General features: G+C 38.1%; 1 protein-coding gene across 7 annotated transcripts in view; it reads right to left on the reverse strand.

Annotated features, from left to right (window-relative positions):
• LOC124858981 (SH3 and PX domain-containing protein 2A-like) overlaps positions 1-21,945 on the reverse strand; it is a 106,146-nt gene that overhangs the window by 21,421 nt on the left and 62,780 nt on the right. For all 7 annotated transcript variants that reach the window (XM_047351348.1, XM_047351347.1, XM_047351350.1 and 4 more), the window contains one exon: positions 12,351-12,479. In XM_047351348.1, the coding sequence (XP_047207304.1) occupies positions 12,351-12,479 (129 nt within the window). The remainder of the gene's footprint in view (positions 1-12,350; positions 12,480-21,945) is intronic.

Raw genomic sequence — 21,945 nt, forward strand, 5'->3', positions numbered from 1 at the left:
TTTATCAAGGGCAGGGTCAATGCAGCTAGCTATCAGGAGATTTTGGAGCACTTCATGCTTCCATCTGCTGAAAAGCTTTATGGAGATGAAGATTTCATTTTTCAGCACGACCTGGCACCTGCTCACAGTGCCAAAACCACTGGTAAATGGTTTAATGACCATGGTATCACTGTGCTCAATTGGCCTGCCAACTCTCCTGACCTGAACCCCATAGAGAATCTGTGGGATATTGTGAAGAGAACGTTGAGAGACTCAAGACCCAACACTCTGGATGAGCTAAAGGCCGCTATTGAAGCATCCTGGGCCTCCATAAGACCTCAGCAGTGCCACAGGCTGATTGCCTCCATGTCACGCCGCATTGAAGCAGTCATTTCTGCAAAAGGATTCCCGACCAAGTATTGAGTGCATAACTGTACATGATTATTTGAAGGTTGACGTTTTTTGTATTAAAAACACTTTTCTTTTATTGGTCGGATGAAATATGCTAATTTTGTGAGATAGGAATTTTGGGTTTTCATGAGCTGTATGCCAAAATCATCCGTATTAAGACAATAAAAGACCTGAAATATTTCAGTTAGTGTGCAATGAATCTAAAATATATGAATGTTAAATTTTCATCATTATATTATGGAAAATAATGAACTTTATCACAATATGCTAATATTTTGAGAAGGACCTGTAGTTAAAGGGTTATACTTCTGCAAGGCAGTTCAGTGAAAAACTCAAAAGCTGTTCAACACTCCAAACTCTGATGACTAAGATAACCATCATATTGACTTCCTGTCTCTTTGCCTGTCCACAGAAATTAAACTAGAAGCTGAAGGAGTCACAGATACTTTGTTGACAGATAAAAGCTTGTCACTCTCTATGGTGGCAACAGGTAAAATATTTTGAAACCTTTATGCAGCTCGATGTGTCATGCATGTGGAGAATTAATTATTTGTCTGATAGATTTGTTGACAATGTTCCTCAACATTTTTCATGCAAAAATGCCATATGATCTCAGACTAAACTTTTCAGAGTTCCCAGTCTTGTATGGTAAGTTTTAAAAGATAAACACTAAAGTTCCCTGTGAAGGGAGGAAGGAGGGAAGGTCACAAAGAATGAACAACAGCGGAAAGAATAGGCAATAAAATCTGGAAATACAAATATCTTTACATGTTATTATTTTTTTTTCTAAAATTACCCATTTCTGGAAAATACTGTAATCAATCCTGGGCTAACCAATGGCAAAACATATGAAAAGCTTTAAAGTGGGATTATTTAGCAGTTAGCCATTGAGTTAGTTTGGTTGAGATAAGAAACATTTTACTCTGACATTTGCGTGCTAGCGGTCAGACACATAACAGGCCATATAATAGGCCCAGTCTTTCAACCAAAGCTTCGCCTTGAATCAAAACATCATGCCAATAGATCAGACTGAAACAGCAAACCACACAAAACACAACATGCTGCCCACAGAATTTTAATCAAATGAAATAAATTACTGATTCCCCTTCTCCACAGTGCAAATCAAAGCTTCTAAAAATATGAGCATTATAATTAATTAGCTTTTAATCACAGTAACATCATCTTGTTAAATCACATTAAACTTGGCAGTTTTGAAATGTCACAATAACTCATTAGGTCAGTGAAACATTTAATTAACTCTCAAGTGTTTAACGGCTCATAAACTCAACTCTTTTTATGGTGCATCAAATGAAATCAACCACAATAAAGAGTCAACAGGGGATTTGGAGTAAGATGTATAGATGCTTACACCTGCAAAGTATAATTTTCAATAGCTTGAAATGTAAGCAGTATAAGAGTTAGGTGTTTGAATATGCTTCATTTTAAAAACCAGACTGAAAGCACATATAGACATAAAACACTGCTAATCTAAACGGCCTGAGCAAATATATGGTCTTACTGATTCAAGAGTTTTCTAAAAATTTAACCATCCCTCCATATGGCAACTGCTTACACTGAGTTCACAGAATCTCAAAATAAGTACACCAAAACACAAATGCATATTATTTGAGCACTGGTTTTTAAAACTCTGCAGTTTTATATCCAACAGGTTACAGTCATACATTATATTAAAATGAGGGGGATTAAGCAAATGAATAACATCTTTTATTGCATGCATTCATTTACAGAAAGTTTGCAGGCACCATTTATTGATAAAGATACAACTTCAAGAAGGCATGTGGTGTAAGTTCACATCTTTATGCTTCCATTAAAACAAACCTTTCAATTCCAAACATCTTGCATCATATTATAACAAGGTTTAACAAAAATGAGGGAGTAATTCTTACTTTTTGGATGCCAATTTCAGACTTCCCAGGGTTAACATTTCGTGTATTTTACAGCGATACAGCTCCTCAACTGAGGTCATCGCAAAAGAAACAGCTGTTTTGTGGGTCTCCTGCTGCCAAGACAGCAATTTTCTTGAATTACACAACCCTAACTTTCAGATGAAATCACACTCTCAAATCTACATGGATCTCTGGAACATGTTAACCTTTGTAAATGTGCTTACATGACCCAGGGGGCCTTGGTATTAATGTTTCAAAATGCAAACTATTTAATATCCAACAGATTTAGAATGTGATGTCTATGATCAAAACAGAAATTAAGGCACAGTAGGCAATGTCATAATTATGTCAAATGAGCTCACCTTAAAAAACCCAACAGTTATTGGCACATGGTATGAGTTGAGGGAGTAAAGTTTTTAATTTAGGTGTCGAAAGGTGCAACAGCAGATAAGAGCTAATTAGATTAAGTAAGTTATGTGAGGTCTCCTCCCTGCTTCTGATAATCTAAACAGATCCATCTAATGTCTGGAAGGAGAGTACGTGTGTGAGTGTTTCCACAACTACGCCTATCAATGCAACTGAATGATTCTGATAAAGACATAGTTGAACTGCCTCGCTGCAAAAGATAAAATATCTTGTCAAACTGGTAAAGTTTTATTTTAAAAGGGAAGAAAGAAGAAATCTATCATTTTTCAACACTATATTTACAGATCTGTAGCAGGCAAAGTGTAACCAAATGAAACAAACAACTTATTCAGCTTTTAAAGTTTGACATTTAGTGAGTTGACAAAAAAACCCTCATACCTTTCAAGATTGTACCGTTTGTGCATCTGGAGGTCAGGTGTGTCTCAGGTGAGGTACAAGACTTTGGAAAGCCACAACAAGTCACACTGTGGAGCAGCACACTTTCTCTAAAAGAATTGTGTTGCTGGTTCTGAACTAAGGGCTTCTAACTGGCACCAGTGGGGTTACTTTAGCACAGCTGAGCATCAGCTCATGCTACATTGTGGTACCTGAGAAGGAATCAGAGTGAGAATAACCCAGCCTTTAGGCAAGAAGGGCTTGAAGATGGGCTTGTATAAATCCAAAACAGCTGTACTTGTTTTTCCCATATAAAAATCTATGCAGGACAGTTTGAGCTATCCATTCAGAAATCAATATGTGATGTACAGCTAGCTCTATAACTGAAAATGGTAGTTTCACTCTTTCATGTATGTTCAGTAATCAGCAAATTGGCAAAGGCTTCAAACCTAACAGACAGTATTTCTGTGTTAAAGCAAACATGGCAAATGTAATGTCCCTCTCAACTTAAGCAGGACATCAACCCAACTTTGAACAATATATATTTGTACAGCATGAAAATCCATTGCATAGATAGATTTTATAAAAAAAAAAAAGATAAGATCAGGTTCAACTAATGTGCAGGTAGGACATCTACAGCGAAAAATAGATGGACATTTCTGGATCATTCATCTAAACTGATACGTCCCAGACTAAAAGCCTCATTTGATGTCTTGTGTATTCCACTCATCCAATGCCATGTACAATAGACATATGCATTGAGAGCAATGAAAGTATTCTTAATGCCTATTTGTCCATTTTGTTAGAATTAATAGATTCCTGACTACAATGGTGTAACTAGATTAGTGTAACATTTAGGGTGGCAGCAAATCCTAGACAATTAAAACAAAACTGTGATGTACAAATATATTAAATCATGTCTAATACCTTTGCAATGGTTTGCCCAAAACGCTATGTCACTGCACCCTTGCAAATTTACCTTTTCCTTTAAAAAATCTGGAACTGTAAAGGCATTACTATTCCATCTATTATGAATATGAGAAACACAGACACAGCAGCACGTAGTAGCCCTGTTTCCATCACCGTGGAAGGATGAGGAATGTGGGGGCTCAGCAAAACTACAGATACATGACACCACTGTTGAGTATAGGAGAAAGGTTGATTCATTTCAAGTGCCTGTATTTATTAACATTAGATCATACATAAAAGCACGAGGGGGAAAAGCATACGATCTAACAGACCCACCTCAACTTACCTGGAAGGATTTAGGGCAACAAGGGCTGGTGGCCAAAAACAGCAAAAAATAACTTTTAAGGCCTGTGTTGATGAAAGTCACAACCCTCACTGCTACCCAGACTCTGAAGGATCCCTTCATGGTCGAAACGAAGCCTTGGTCTATGGCTCATCTGCTTTCTAGGCCCCACTGGTTGAGACACACACTAGTCCTTCAGCATCTAAAAGACTAGCCTTTTAAAATGCATTTAGAACTTGGCCATCCATTTGATTCAAACAAGTTGTTGTCTCTTCTGACTGACTTCTAACCACTACTGTGACTACTTTTACAATTTCAATATTTCCGCCCCCCCAAGGGCTTCATCTGTTGTGCCTCTGATAGATGCAACATACAGAAGCTGCTGCCTTGGCTGAAATGCCTGGCTTAAACCTCCCACATGACTTTCCTTTTTAAAAAATACAGTTCAAGGTTAATTTCTTCGGATGGTCGTTAGTGCTTTCTGAGTTAGTCTCAAGGAATGTGAAGGATGAGGATTGCTCTGACTGGATAATGTGTGTTCCATCTGCTGTGGCAACCTCTGCAAAACAAAAATCCGACATTTAACATTTGGCAAACTTTCTGTTTAATGTCTTTGGTGGTTCGTTGACAAGAATTATAGGTTTCTTCCTCTGTTATTCAAGGAAGCATGTTCGTGCTGAAACTGCAAATACCAAGCTGGTAAACTGAAGGTTCGAGGAAAAACAGCAAAGATGTTGCTATTTTGCTGTTCCTGAATATCAGGCCCAGCAGAAGTGGGGTAAACATCATTATATTTAAGCTTTGACATTTCACTGAAACAACAATCTGCAAATTGACAGCATTTCACAATTTTTACATTCCTTGACAACAAGCTGTTTTCTGCTACAAAACATTTGTCATTCTACTGAGATCTGAAGATTCAAAGTGAAGGTGTGAGTGTACACCATAAATACGGTAGATTGTTAGTTCCCAAGCTAGAACACTGTTTAATACCCTAAACAAAGTCATACATTTCCTATTTGTTATTTATTTGCTTATGCCAAAGTACTAACTGTGCTATGTGTTATTTAGATAGTTTGATTTGTGCAATATCATTTAGAGAGGCCAATTAACCAAAAATGCCTGCTTTTGGAAAGATGAAAGAAGCACTAGGACTTGCAGAAAATATGCAGAGTCCAAACATGAAAGACCAGGCTGGTTTAGACTGAAATTCTGACTGCAAAGCCATAGTACTAACAACCTCATCACCTAAAGTAACACAGTTCCAGCACTGATGATTATTACAGTGTTCTTAAAAAGTTTTTGTCCCCTTACAGTATTGTTCTGGCTTTGATTTTTGTCACAATACCAGCCAAGAATAACTTCAGTACATAAACAAGTCAGTTTTCAATGTATTGAATTTAAAATTTTATTTATTAAAGAAAATAAATCTTTTCCCATAGGGTCATTGGCTTCATTGTCATGCTACATCACCCTAGTGTGCTATCCATGATCCTGAAGATGGTTGTACATTCTTCAGGCTTTTTGTTTTTACTTATGACAGGTCGCCCAGGTATTAAAGCACCAAAGCAGCCCCGGACCATCACACTAATGCCATCAAGTTTGACTGAAGGTATGATATTCAAGATCATCAAGATATTTTTATCAAATGTATGAAAGGCCTTTGTGTTCGTTTTGGTCAGCAGTGGTTTTCAATTTGGTCCTCTCCCAATGATGTAACTTTTTGCCAGTCTCTTTCTTATTGTTGAATCATGAGCACTGACCTGCCACTCTCTGAAAGATTCATCCGCTGTTCCAGGTTTTCTCCATCTGTGCACAACAGCTCTCAACGCTGTAGAAATGGCGTTGTAACCCTTTCCAGACTGATAGGTTTCATTAACTTTGCTTCTCACGTGTTCCAAACTTTCTATAGATTAGGACATTGATTCTTGATTTAGTAGGCCCAAAATAAAATTCAACTTACCTTTCTAAAACATATGTTTTTTTTTACAGATAATTTAAGATTTACCAAGGGGTGCGATAACTTTTAAACAGTGGGCCAGTTTGGTTTGGACAGCTGTTTTTGCTTAATAAAACTGCCTTTTGTATTACCAAAGGTTACCTTCATCTCATATTGAAATGGGTTTGATGATCTAAAAAATTTAGGTGTGACAAAAAAAGCAGTGAGTTTATTAATAAGCTTTAAATGTATAAATTGATCAGAATGTCAAGGAACCTTTAATTAGTAATTCATGAGCTATTCCCCTAGTGTCTACACATGATGACACACAGATGCTCATTTCTCTTCGAATGTATTCAACATAGGCAAGATGAGATTTTTGTGTAAAAAGATGCAACTACTGTACATTATGAGATTATTTTTTCCCACTTCTTTAAGAGGGTTGCTAATAAATCTAGTGGGCCCTCGTATAAACTTTAAATATTTCATATGTTTTCATATGTCCACATAAAGAAATCATTAATAGAGGACTGAGAACAAAATCCCTAATATTGCTCTTGAGGTGGACTGAGGTGGACTGAAAATGCAATTATGCCAATGTTTCTTTCAGTATATGCTAATAATAATTTTTTTTAGCATTTCCAGTAGCCTTAATTAGGGTACAAAGTTTAAAAATGCTGAGTGTAAAGTGTTTGAACTGACCTGCAAAGCTGCTAGCTTGAGTTTGGATAACATCCTTCCTAGAGAGTGTAAATGGAGGAGGCGTCCTGGAGGATCCATTAAGCCATTATAATGAACCAACCTCTCTGAACCACTAACTTTGGCAGGAAATCGCTTTTTCCAGTTTCTGTCCAAGTTTCTTTATGCACAAAGCTAATCCCGAGCCAGAATCTCCCCACTCATAAAATAGGCAGATAATATGGGCTGCAGAAACAGTAAGGACCCAATTTCTGATTAAAAGAAGAAAATGTTGATTCAACACATTTTTTGGCAAACTGGTCTTTTACACCTCACTTTTATCTTCCCAAATCTTTGTGATATAATAGTTTTACGAGCATCTTTCTATAGAAACTGAATGTCATCATGTAGCATTTACTGATCTAATTTAAAACAACGTCATCTACTTTAATCCCAACAAACCAGTGAGCTGCATAAGCTACTGTTTTAACTGAAACAAAGACCACAACACATACTGTATCGTCACGCCAGTTCAACGGAAAATACTCGGTTGGCTTGGGACAGCAGGCTGGAAAAGTAGAGAAAGTTGAGCTCGCCTATAAGTCTGACCTAGATTTTCGGTCCTGTAAAAGCCATATGTTATCTAACCAAGGTAAGGAAAAGCTGATAGTCACACGGGCGCAGTTACAGTCAATATCTGGAGTACAGTAGCTTTACCAGCAGGATGTCTGTTAAAGATTTTTAATTGGTGAAAAATAATACAAATGTTTAGTTTTCTATTGACAGAGGCTTGCAATAGTATTTATACCCAGCTCCCTTCAGAAGTCAACTAATTAGTAAATACAACTAACCTTTGTTTAGAATAATCTGTGTATAAGTACAGCTGTTGTGTGAATGGCTCAGAGATTTATAAGAGAATATTAGTGAACAAAGACCATCATGGAAACAATGGGAATGCTCTTCTTCAATAGGTAAAGCAAAGCAGGTCAGTTGATAGAAAGAGGGAGGAGATGGGGATAAATACACAACAATCGTGGAAGAAAACCCAAAGCTGCAAGCTTTGAGACTAGGGTGGAGATTCACCTTCCAGCAGAACAACCATCAAAATACAACTACAAAAAGATGATTTAGATCAAAATACATTCATGATTTAGAATGGCTTAAAATAAATCCAGATTTAAATGCAATTTGAAATCTATGGCAATAATCAAATATTGACATTTACAGACTCTCCATTCAATCTGACTGAGCTTGATCTATTTTACAAAAAAAAGGGAAATACTTTCAGTCTCTAGATGTGCAAACCTGGATCAGACCCCAAAGACATTCAGTGACTTCAATCAAAATCGATAAAATAGAAAACTCAGGGGGGCTAAATACATATGCATACAACACTTCTGATATTTTAATTTGTTAAACTTTTTGAAAAACATTTATTATCCCACTTTACATATAAGTTCTACTTTGTGATGGTCTAATGCATACAATCCCAATAAATAAAGTTTAGGTCTGTAGTTGTAACATGGCAAACTGTAAAAAGAAAGTTTAAGGTATATGACTACTTATTGCCGTTCTTTTCCATTCCAAACACTGAGCACATGCTGGTTTAAATCTGCAGGGCTTGAAAATCTATGCAGCCCATTTAATCAAATAAAGCAGACACCTTTAGTGCCTTTAATTCAGCACATTCACCATGTAGCTGTACATTACACAGAGCAATCTGTCAGACACCATTAAAGGGTTTGTACTTATCCTGAGAGGATGTGGATGCTAAATCAAGTGAGCTCTGAAATCTTCTCAAGACATACTTGGACTTGTTAGTGTTGGCAAGGTGAAGTAATGTCACCCAGCCAAACGGAGCGGTTTCAGCTGACTTCCACTGAAGGAGGTGTGGAGATTTTAGGTGAATGCTAGCTGTAGTGTGCAGTCAGAAGAACACGTGCAGAGAAGGCTTGTGTTTATTCATGCAAAAGGGTCAGTGTGCAATAAAACTGTCAGAGAGCCTGTTAGTATATCTTTAAAACCATGTATTCCAATATTTTGCTAACTAGGCTACATTTATCTGGATATCAAGATAAATTCAAAAATAATTTGGTTAATAAATAGCAACTCTTAATTCTAAAAGAAAGATAATCATGCGCAGCCCTGGCAAAACCGTGAGAGGTAGCAATAATGTCATGGGAGTGACAGTACGTTTTGTGGTTTGATTTTTAACTATATGGTTCAGTAAAATATATTTTTTTACATGTTTTTGTATGCAATCTACATTAGCAATCTAAATAGACTAAAAAGAGACAATAGAAATGTGGTAATGTATTTTAGAGAAGTGATTTATTTAGGACAAAGAAAATTTTCTATGTACATCCTACCCTGACTTTGAGGGGATCAACCAGCAACAACATTAAATTCATTAGCACTCGGGATCGGATTGCAGCTTGAACAGACTGCTACATGAGAGCGGGGGACTAGGATGGTGGAGAGGTCCATGGTGGCACCTGCTGCTTGTTGAGAAAAGTAAGAACTATACATACTTTCATAAGTCTACAAAAGTATCTAATAGCACCCAAAAAAGTCGTAAATGCGTTGTTAGCCGCTTTTATCAAAACAAAGCTGCTAGAGGGGTCTGTAATGTCCCTAAATACAGCAACAAGGTCACTAAGTTGGCAACAGTGATAACAGTTTGCCATTTGCAGTTTTATCACATTGCTTACAAATCTTTTGTATCTTGTTTTTCAATATTTCAACTTTTTTCTGACCATTCCCCAAAAACATTGCCAGAAAAAAAATCTAAAGGGAAAGATTAAAAGTGGTGGCAGTTTCTTTAGTACTTTTGTAAACATGTGATGTCAACCAGCCTGAAGAAAAGTCTTTCTTCGGCAACTCTTTCATCTCAATTGCCCAAATATATAAAAACAGCCTAAAGTTACTCTACCAAAGCATGTAAACAACTTAAAACTGTGCACATATATTTATATTATATTGTAGATATGTTTATACTGTTTAATTTGTACTGTATTGCACCAACTACGCCAAAACAAATTCCTTGTATGTCCAAAAACGTACTTGGCAATAAAGCTTTTCTGATTCTGATGTTGATGTCAGATCAATAGCAGTTCAGGACACTGAGTTTACTTTGAGGGAACTTTTGTATGTTTTAAATATGAGATTTCATGCCCGGAAATCTTGTAACCAACTTGCAAATAATAAAACTTCAAATCTACTAAAATGCATCTTTGCAAATCATCCCCAATAAGTTTGTAAAGTGGTCAGTACAAACTGACAATCATAAGGGGCCTGTTATCAAAAGCACAGAACCGCAGAGTCTGAATCCATGGTGGAAACAACTCAAGTAAGGCCCTTGATAAAAGAACTTTAAAATGCAGGAATATCCGCCTTACAGTGGCTCCCCATTGGGCTGAAACTCAACTGGAGCAAAGAGGAAAAACAAATCCGCAAACTCTACGGAGGGACATGTGACACTTCAAAGTAATCCACCTCTGTGGACCTTCTTCCATAAGGGCCAGTGTGGCACTCACACCCATCGTGAAAAGGTAGGTCAACATGCCTTCCTCGTCACAGTTTCCTGCTGCATCTCTGTTTCTCCTTTCTGGCCCTAAGAAACACATGATTCCCATTACTGTTTTACTGTCTCAGCAGACCGTTAAAGCTGAACGTCAGACCTTGCTGCCATGCCTTTGCCTCTGCAGTCACTCTTGTGCTTTGTATGAATTTGACTTTAAGAAAGTGAGTTAGGCGGGTGCTTAGACCACATATGAAGTAATTATTTTGATAAGTACGGATATTACATGTGTTTGTCAGCTTTGTATGTTCTATTTTTTTTTTTTTTTTTTTGGAGAAGCACAGAGAAATCACCTGTTGACCAGAATCAGATGAGTTATAGCCAGATCACCCATAACCAGTTACGGGGCCTGGTCAGGAACTGAAAAGGTTTTTTTCTTGTCAGAGTAGTTAATGCACTATATATAGGTGCAAACAGGTCACACTACTAATAAGGCTCTTTGGTGTGAACCTTTTTCAGTATCACTGGGATAAGCGTTTAAAAATGAATTCAGGAGAAGCACCGAGATTTAAGATGCTATTTAAAAGGAAATTGTATTTTCTACATGTCAAAACATATGTCAGCAGGCTGTGAGAGAGTGAGAGAGAGCAAGACATATTGCAGATAGTTGTTCTGTTTAATCCTTATGCGCTTTCAATCTCTGTCTGTCATGAAGCACACTGGATTGGAAAATTTTAATCTATTGGAAATCTTCGAGCTAAGGGAAGGATCTGGATTCTCTTGTGTGCTAGTCCCCAGCAACAATTTTGAAAAACTGGGTACACAGCAGATAGGCAGAGGAGCAGCGTGTGGCCCTGCAAGAGGTATGTCAGTGTATTCATCATAGTCACAAAGCTAGATGAAGCAAAGATAACCCCCAGCTGCCTCCGTCATACTGTTATTTACACATAGTAGATGTCACCCTCGCGTTCCATGAGCCAACAAGCCAGTTGGTGGTGCCAAACAGATTGGGGGCCCGCTGTTCTAGTGAATACATAGAAAGGTTGTACATCTAGTAATGCTTGCCTTGCTAATCACTAATTTAAGATGCTAAAGAAAGTTTAAAATTTGAACACCTTAAACATTTTGTTTTTGCAAAACCCTGTTTTGCAGTAATCGGTCTTTCACACATACAACCTATTCTACTAATATGAAAAATAATGATATTAAGAAGGCTAGGAAAAAAATCTGAATGTTGTTCCTTTTGCTTTTAAAATGAAATTGGAATAAAACACAAGTGATAACAGCAGATCTAAAGCTTTAACAAAAACCTGAGATTGGAAATCAGCCACAAAATTCTGATCTGTGCATATTTTGTGGGGTTTTTGTTCTTATTCAGTATAATTAAAAGTAACTACTAAATGATGTGAGCTGTATCAGCATGCAAGAAACTCCAATGTCCAACTGAATTACATGCATCTTAAATCAGCATCCTCACTCTGTCTCTGGACTCTTTCCAGAGGTTAAACAGCTGACTAAGGGATCTCTGCAGCTAGCATTTGTAAACCAAGCATGTCTTTCTGGTTTTCCATTAAAGTGAGGTAAAATAATTAATATAAGTCTGGAAGACATTCCTTTTGCTTGAGGCAATTTTTTTGGCTCCCAGTCAAAACCAACAGTGGTTAAAAAAAACCAAAAAAAAAAAAAACGGGTAACTTCAAGCCAAAGCGAGTCTCCAGATGGGTCTGAGTAACAACCAGCAATGTTGGTAGAAAAGGAGTAAAAGGGTGGAGTTTGGGAAAAGCACACAATATTTCATAAACTGTCAGTCTGCGCCTGACAAACATGTAGCAACACATGGCGCCTTTTGTTTTGATTACTCACCGCTCTCGCTCTTCTCAATGACGTCGACCAGCTCACCCGCTTGGAGACTGATTTCTGCAGGCTCTTGTTTCTCGTAATTGGCCACCACCATGTATTGTTCCAGGAGCATGGAGTCCGAAGCATCCAGACCTGGTGTTGATGGAAAAAAACATGCTGTCAGCCAGCTGCCAGCCATAGGTCCACGAGAACGACTGCTGGACACCCGTTGTGCCATAGGCCACTCTGTCTATATAACTCAGCCAATCACAGTAATCACAAGGTTCCGAGCATTTTCCCCACACTCTAGCCATATAGCTGCATCCCCATCTAGCCCAACATCGAGGGCAACAGAGGTGTCAAAGCTCAACGAAAAAACTCAAAAAGAAGATGTTCAGGCCATCACAGGCAAAAATGTATTCTGTTTTACTGAAGTGAATGTATCCTTGTCCAGGTCATCAGATGCAGGTAGGCATGCAAACACAATATTAGTTGGACCTGCAACAGCAGGGCAGAATTAGTTAAAGTAGATGCAAAAGAAAGAGCTGAAGCCAGCTGAAGACAGGACCGAAGATTCAGAGAACGAAATAGTTTCCCTTGGAAAATAAACCATCTGCTAAAAAGCCTCCTTCTCCTCAGTTGGGCTGGAGTTGGAGGAAGAGTAGGGGGGTGGTGCAAGCCAATCATAAGAGTCGGCACTCCGGGCCTTAAATGGAACCAGATGAAGGGGCTGGAGTTTTGCACAGAGGGGTGGACCTGTACCTCTGTGAAACACTAGAGCTCTGACTCCAGCATGCAGCCCAGCCAATCGAACTTTTATTCTCGCCACATTGCTAAATTAACCATATAAGCGCCAACAGTGACTCAGTTTTTCACTTGCTTTGTTGCTCCGATCCTGACAGGGTCACCACCCATCCTTGTACCAAATGTTTGGTTCATAAGCAAATGAGATAAGTGACCTCTATAAAACAGAAACACATGTTTGGATTTGTGGAGGCATTTAAAAACATAGAACTTGCAATTTGCAACAGCAATTTATCTCCATCTGCAAGTGTCAGATTCAATTAACTGGGCTCGACTGAAAACTTACTTAGGAAGAATCTCTAAAAACAACTATCAGTGAATGAATTGAAGGAAATGTAACAGCTGCCAGCTGGAATCCAGGCCTGCTGACACTCTGTTTAAACATTTCGACAAGGGGCAACTTTAGCTGGACGCCAAGTTCAAAGCTGCTATCAGAAGGAGTTAATGGTGCAGATAGATTCCTACGTACAACTGCAAACAACATCAACAGACATAATGTTCAAAGGTTTATGATAATGGATAAAAAACGTTTGCACATCATCCTTATATTTGTAAATGTGGCTTAAACCGGTGGTTATCATACAAAACCTCAAATAAATATATAGAAGTTTTTTATATGATAAAATCTGAGAAAGTATGAATACTAGAGCGAGGTGCTGTACTTAGTTTAATAAACTTTAATTTGAAAAATGACTGCTAATAGTGTATTCTGCTACTACTGTCATAGTTAAAAATGGTGCTCATATAGTGCTTTGCAAGAATAACCATGAGCCTGTTGAACCTTTATATATTTTGTCAACTAACAACCACAAACTTTAATGTTTCTGAGATTTTATCTGATCGACCAACACAAAATCGTTTATACCTGTGATGTGGAAGGAAGATGATGCAGATTTGACAATATTCTGTTTAACTACCTTTTGCACCAATTACAGCTTCACATTTTTGGGGAATCTCTCTTCCAGCTTTTTACATATAAAGAGTTATGCTTCTTCTTCTTTTTAAATCGCTCAGTCAAGACATGAATAGGCTTTGATCTAAACCATTCATTTGTAGCTCAGTCTGTATGTTTAGAGCTGCTTTTCTGCTAGAAAAAACATTTCTGCCACCATCTAAAGTGTTTTGCAGCCTGCCAAAGAAGGATGCCATGTTTACTCTAGGGATGTGTTCAGGATTTGTAGAATTTGCGTTTTGCAATCAGGACAAAAAGCTGCATTTTGATCTCATCTGATCAGAGCACCTTCTTCCACGTGTGCCTACAAGGCTAGATTTGTTAAGTGCACAACAAAATTTTGTCCTCCCAACAAATTCTTCCACCTGAGTTGAGGATCTCTGCAACTCCTCCAGAGTTATGATAGCCCTCTTGGCACTGATCAGTGCTCTTCTTTCCTGGTCTGTCATTCTAAGTGGACAGCTATGTATCGTTAGATTTACAGTTGAGTAATATTCTTACCATTTAGAGATGATGAGATAAACTGCTTGGGATTTTGTTTTATAACCTTTCCCTTCTTTAAACTTCTCCACAAGTTGCTCCCTGGCCTGTCTGCTGTGATCCTTGGTCTTCATGGTGTTTGTTCACTAATGTTCTCCAACAAACTCTGAGGTCTTCACAGAGTAGCTGCATGTATACTGAGATTAAATGAGGCATAGGTGGGCTTTATTTATTAATTACATGACTATTAAATGAAATTGTTGACTTTTATTTAGGGGTATTAGAAAAAGAGGGGTGAACACAAGTTTCTAAATTCAATTCTAAAAAAGAACCTTTAAAAACCATGCATCATTTTTCTTCTACTTCACAATTATGCACCACTTTAAGCTGGTCTGTTGTGGAAAATCCAACTAACATTCATGGAAAATTGAGGGTGTAATGTAACAAAATGTGAAAAAGTTAAGGTATGAACACTTCTATGAGGTACTGCAAAAGGGTAAATTTAGCAATGCTACATACTTCAACCAATAATCATCATAGTCGCCACACTTCCACTGTCAGTTTGTGGTACTGAAGCTGTTTGGGAGCGACTAGTACAAACAACTTTTAGAATTGCTATTATTTTTATTATTTTCAAATCTAAGATTTATTTACTCCAATAAAAGGGAAAAAAAGCTCTATAGATTATGTTCATTTTAACTTAAGCACTTCATCTACTTTATGAAAGGGCTATTAACTCACGAAGATAAATTCAGCCATCAGCATCTCTCTGAAAAATCTGCCAAAGAGTCTGATGCTGGGCTGTGGTTTCTCAAGGCTTATCTATGCAAGATGTTTTGACAAACCACGAAGTTGGAACCAGAAAAGAAAAGACTACTTGATCTTCAATAAATAATGCAACTGCTTTATTTAAAACTCAATGTTAACCTATCTGTTTATTGTAACTCATATAATGTTAAACCCTAAAAAAGTTAACTATTTTCAAATAAAATGGAATACCTTTTTAATGCCCGATTTAGGACAGCGGACCTTTTTTTTTTTTCCATTTTCAAAGTATGTGGCAATCAGTTTACTATTATATAACTGTTTTCTGCAAAAAAAATTCTTACAAGGTTTCTAAGATGGAGCAATGATTATTGACATTAAAATGAACATTTAACCATTTCTTGGTTTTATTTTGAATAAACTACTTATTAATTTCAAGACCAGTCAGTTTCTAACAGCAGTAAGGACTCTGCAGGTTCAGTGTCTTGCAAAAGTATACATACCCTTTTAAAATTCAATGTATGCATTTAGTTTTATTACAATATTATGTACCTTTTTCAAAACAAAAATCTGAAAAGTGTGGTGTGTATTTGTATTTTGCCCTCTTTACTCTGATCACCCTAAATAAGATCCAGTGCAACAAACGTCCACCGTGAGCGAACCCTCATTATAAGTACATCTTATCTGTGAGGATCTTTGATATTTGTTAGGGAATATAGGCGAAAAAAACTGAAACATGGTGGTGGCAGCAGCATCCTGTGGGGATGCCTCTCTACAGCTGGCCCAGGTAAGCTGCTCAGATAGGAAGATGGATGGATCTAAATACAAGGCAATCCTGGAAGAAACCCTTTTAGAGGCTGCAAAAGACTTTTGACTGGGGTGGAAGTTCATCTTCCAGCAGGACAACAACCCTAAACAGCAGTCAGAACTACAATGGAATGGTTTAGATCAGAGCATGTTTATGTGTTTGACTGACCCAGTGAAAGTTCAGACTGACAGTCTTATTAAATAGATTAGAATATTGTTGAAAAGTGCATTTATTTCAGCAACTCAATTCCCCAAGTGAAACACATTATATAGATTGATTACACACAAAACAGACAGAAATAAAAAAAAATATTTATTTTCCTAGAAAGCCACCGTTTAATTAGTATGATAGAAAATATATATTTCTAATAAATCCACTAATGCTGTTAGGATTGAGCAAATGTGAGCCCAGAGGTGAGAGACTAAATACTTTTTCAACAGTAATGAAAGGCAAAAGCTGATATTCTGGCCTCATTCAGGAAATGAAATGTTTTGCAACAGCAGGAAGACAGAGCCAGAACAAGAAGAAAATAGTTGAGAAAAATGTGAGTGAAAACAGCTTTGGACACGACCTAGGTCAAATATCAAGTATAACTAAGCTTTATAAGGAGTACAAATCAGGATTGCAATAAACTGTAGAGGATTTGGAAAGTTTCAAAGTTTAATAATTTAGTTGCTGAAACCTGTGATTCCCAAGAAGGCAAAAGGAAAGACGAATAACAGAATAAAACACTGCATAAAACACTCTTAAGCTCTGATAGATGCATGAATGCAAACCTAAACAAAAAAACATTGAAATTCATCTTAGCATATTGAGCATATTGTGTAAATGTGCAGTATTTAAACGTGTGAAGCAATATATTTTGTCTAGAGTTCTAATATTTATTCTTCTAGGCCACTTTCTCTTTATTGGTCCTCACTCAGATTTATACATTTGCTTCTTGCTCCCAACCCGGCACTCCCAGATGTCCTAATTCCATCCAACACCCACCCTCAAACCCTTGGTCCATCTTAAGCTCCATCCAGAGATGACAACCATTGAGAACGTTGCAATGATTCATCACCAGGAGTATACTCTACAATTTTATTGCAAAACTATTTAGCCTTGTTAAGATGTCTTTTTATCATTTGTCCTGAATAGTGCCTGGAAGCCTTTATGTTTTAACTCCATATTGCAAGCCCCAGAAAGAGCCGAGTAACAAAATCTGGAAAAGCGAAATCCCTTTGTTTGGTTCATCAACAGCAGATGTGCAGCTGGATTAGAAGGAGATGCAGATCTGCTGATCAATGTAGTACAGATGTCGTCATACCACTGAATCAGTATGTGCTCCCCAGAAAGCAGGACACAAGTAGAACAGTAGCCAAATCATCCAAATGTGTGTCAGTCTTTCTGCTGTAGTTCTGATGAATATCTTTGTCTGATGATCAGCTCATACTTTACAGTCTAAAGACATTTAAGTTTTACTAAAAATACAATTACAGGAAGTTGTAGTCAGACAGGTTTAGGCATGCACCACTATAGGTTTTATTACTCTTGAGTAAAAATACTACAATTTCATGGCATCATGCATGTTTTTTTACATGATAGTTTTTATTCCAAGTAGAAAAACATTCACATGTTCCTACTGCAGCTATAAATAACAACATATTGATTATTGTAAAAATAGTAATTTTATCTGACATTTATGTGCAGCAATGGGTGGGGGAGGGGCACCATACTGCACTGCTCAATACTTTGAGAAAACTTTAGTCACTTCCCACCTTCTCTGATATCTCTGGTTCCCTTCAAAATCCGGCTATGACTTGATACCTAGGTGTTTAAATACCGAAGATATCCAGAAACACAGACAGAATTCCATTGGGATATCATAAAACTTATCTATTACTATCATTTGTATTGCTTTGAGACATCATTGCTATATTTCATAAAACATAACCAAAAAATTAAAGAATTTAATAAAACGTTTCCATAACTAACTGCTAAGCATTAAATTACATGCACATGGAAAAGATACAAACTATCCTGTCCCCAATGCTCAGTTTTCATAACCAATTGGATCTTAAAACTGAAAATGCTAAATATTTTTTCTTCTTTTTAATTTATCTCACCATGCTGTCTCCATGTCTCACTTTGTGGTGACAATGCAAAAGGTCACCACTGTCAACCTGACCAAAATTGCCTAATTAGAAGGGAAAATGGGATAGACAAAGGAATCAGTCTGCACATATTAATGATTCCTTCTTCTCACAAACTGATGATTAAGACTTGAAGAAAAACAACATGGCTCCGCTTATAGGTCATATAAGCTACTAGTAGATGGGAGAATATACAAGGTTACCACATTTTAACACTTCCCAGTTCACAAACACCCTAGAAATACAATTTCTTCTTAAAATGTCTGAACATACAGGGGTTGGACAATGAAACTGAAACACCTGTGTGGGAGGTTTCATGGCTAAATTGGACCAGCCTGGTAGCCAGTCTTCATTGATTGCACATTGCACCAGTAAGAGCAGAGTGTGAAGGTTCAATCAGCAGGGTAAGAGCACAGTTCTGCTCAAAATATTGAAATGCACACAACATTATGGGTGACATACCAGAGTTCAAAAAAGGACAAATTGTTGGTGCACGTCTTGCTAGCACATCTGTGACCAAGACAGCAAGTCTTTGTGATGTATCAAGAGCCACGGTATCCAGGGTAATGTCAGCATACCACCAAGAAGGACGAACCACATCCAACAGGATTAACTGTGGACGCAAGAGAAGAGGAAGCTGTCTGAAAGGGATGTTCGGGTGCTAACCCGGATTGTATCCAAAAAACATAAAACCACGGCTGCCCAAATCACGGCAGAATTAAATGTGCTCCTCAACTCTCCTGTTTCCACCAGAACTGTCCGTCAGGAGCTCCACAGGGTCAATATACACGGCCGGGCTGCTATAGCCAAACCTTTGGTCACTCATGCCAATGCCAAATGTCGGTTTCAATGGTGCAAGGAGCGCAAATCTTGGGCTGTGGACAATGTGAAACATGTATTGTTCTCTGATGAGTCCACCTTTACTGTTTTCCCCACATCCGGGAGAGTTACGGTGTGGAGAAGCCCCAAAGAAGCGTACCACCCAGAATGTTGCATGCCCAGAGTGAAGCATGGGGGTGGATCAGTGATGGTTTGGGCTGCCATAGCATGGCATTCCCTTGGCCCAATACTTGTCCTAGATGGGAACGTCACCGCAAAGGACTACCGAACCATTCTTGAGGACCATGTGCATCCAATGGTTCAAACATTGTATCCTGAAGGCGGTGCCGTGTATCAGGATGACAATGCACCAATACACACAGCAAGACTAGTGAAAGATTGGTTTGCTGAACATGAAAGTGAAGTTGAATATTTCCCATGGCCTGCACAGTCACCAGATCTAAATATTATTGAGCCACTTTGGGGTGTTTTGGAGGAGCGAGTCAGGAAACGTTTTCCTCCACCAGTATCACGTAGTGACCTGGCCACTATCCTGCAAGAAGAATGGCTTAAAATCCCTCTGACCACTGTGCAGGACTTGTATATGTCATTCCCAAGATGAATTGACACTGTATTGGCCGCAAAAGGAGGCCCTACACCATACTAATAAATTATTGTGGTCTACAGCCAGGTGTTTCAGTTTCATTGTCCAACCCCTGTAGATTGCAATGCAACTACATGTTGAAAGAAAAATACATATTTGAGCTCTTATTCTTATACAAAACTGCTTCTGTCCTGAAAACTATTCTGAGCGAGACCCTTCACTTGTGCCTCCAGGGTGGGAGGCTGGTGTGACAAATGGTCACTTATCAGAAACAGAGCAGCCAGTATTGGTCCTGGACTTGACTGAAAAGAGGGGAGAATGTTCTCATAGCCAGAGCTCAGTTTTAACAGGAAAGAAAAAGTTTCAGTGACCATTTCACAGATGATATAGTGAAACTTGCCTTGAACTAAAATGAATCTCTCAGGGGTTGTAAAGCATTTCATTAGGCAGCGATCTTTAATAACTGAAATGTATCTTTAAATAATGGCATAATTTTTTTCTCTAATAGCTATTTTTTTGTAGATGCACCAAGAAATCAGCTTGATCACTTGCCCTGAATAGTTGAAACTCAAACATTCAATATTTTTTCCATCAGTCGACACACCACACATAAGCGTCACCAGTTAGCACTTCGGCGTGGAAGTTGCTAACGTGGGAAGAAGACTCAAAGGCTATTATCAGACAGATGCTTAAAAATAAATCAGAGGTAGCACAAAAGCTGTAAGAAGTTATTTAAAAAATAGCTGTATTTTCAGCTGTTCGTTGTTACAGCAGAGAGCTAGAATATGGTAGATATCCGTCATTTTTCTTTTTAGTTATTTCAAACAAACAAACAAATTTGGAGCTGACGTCAGAAACGAGGACGAACGTTGCTTTGTTTTATTCTTTGGAGTTTTCACCCTCTGTTTGTTGTAAACTGTGCTGGATTTAGAAATGCTAGGACCTTTTTGCAAATCTCAGTTAAAGAAAGGAAATACACAAAGACTGATGTTTACAGAGTAATGCTAGCCAGCCCCTGCGGTGGACTGGCAACCTGTCCAGGGTGTACCCTGCCTCCCGCCCATAGACTGCTGGAGATAGGCACCAGATTCCCCGCGACCCTCTATGGAAGAAGCGGTAGAAAATGACTGACTGATTGACTGTTTGACAGTGACTGCTTTCCTTTACACACATGGTGTGAAATCACTTCCTAATATAAATAAGTAATGACTGCTCATGGCAGGATAAATGGAAGGACATATTTGGAAGGCTGTTAATTGCAGTTTCTAAAGAGAAAATTTAAGTGGCTGAAATCAGGTTTGGCATGTTAAACCTTTGTAACAAACTGATATTGCTTCTTTTTCAGCTGGAAATATCTGTACGCATCTGCTGCTCCATCTGTGGTATCTGTATGGAGTCCAGAACATTGTTTTGTACTTATGTCTCAGCTGAATATTGCTGCTTCATTTTTCTTAGTGCTTCCTTCTCATCCAATTTGTTTGATGGAGATATCAAATTCCCTATGACAATTGAGGGAAGATATAGTTTAGACTTCCTTAATTATCATCTTCCGGTTTGGGCCTCTCTTCAACTCACTGGGGGTAATTAATCTCTGTCAGTTACTTCTGCATATAAACTTTTTACCAGCTACCTCACATAAAATATGCTAAAAAAGTGACAAAAGTATAGACAGAACTAAATGGGGTGACATAAACCAGACTATACAGTTGTTCAGAAAAAGACAAGAAAGTGGTGAATGTTGAAGTCATTCAGTAAAACTGACTCGCCTTAATGATTTCCTTCTCTGGTTTGCAATCACATCCATCTGCAAAGACCCACCCTGTGTCTGACTCATTAGGAGATTAATCCTGCCCCCACCTACAAGCATGCAGTATACACAGAAACATCATGCACATGCACTGTACTGTATGCAGACTGTGGCTCCCTCCAAAGACCTGCAGCAAAAATAAAGACAGCAAGTCTGCAGCTACGGTGCATTAACATGGTCCCCGCTTGCCACGTAAGCCTCTCTTCTCCAGCTGCTTTTCACATGCACTACACCCCCAAGCACTCCATGCTTTTACTCTCCTACTCAGCTTTTTTTTTTCTTTCCAAATGTCTTCTGCTGATCTAACTTTTGTTTGACATTCACAGACTCAAAAAAACATGCTTTCGAAGATGATATGAAGCTCCTCTACCTCAGTGCTGTACAGTTGTTATGACAGCATGTCTCTTCATCAGTTGCTGTCATCTGACAATGATTTATGCTAACA

Source organism: Girardinichthys multiradiatus, chromosome 22, assembly GCF_021462225.1.
Source record: "Girardinichthys multiradiatus isolate DD_20200921_A chromosome 22, DD_fGirMul_XY1, whole genome shotgun sequence".
In the NCBI taxonomy this organism is placed as follows: Eukaryota; Metazoa; Chordata; class Actinopteri; order Cyprinodontiformes; family Goodeidae; genus Girardinichthys; species Girardinichthys multiradiatus.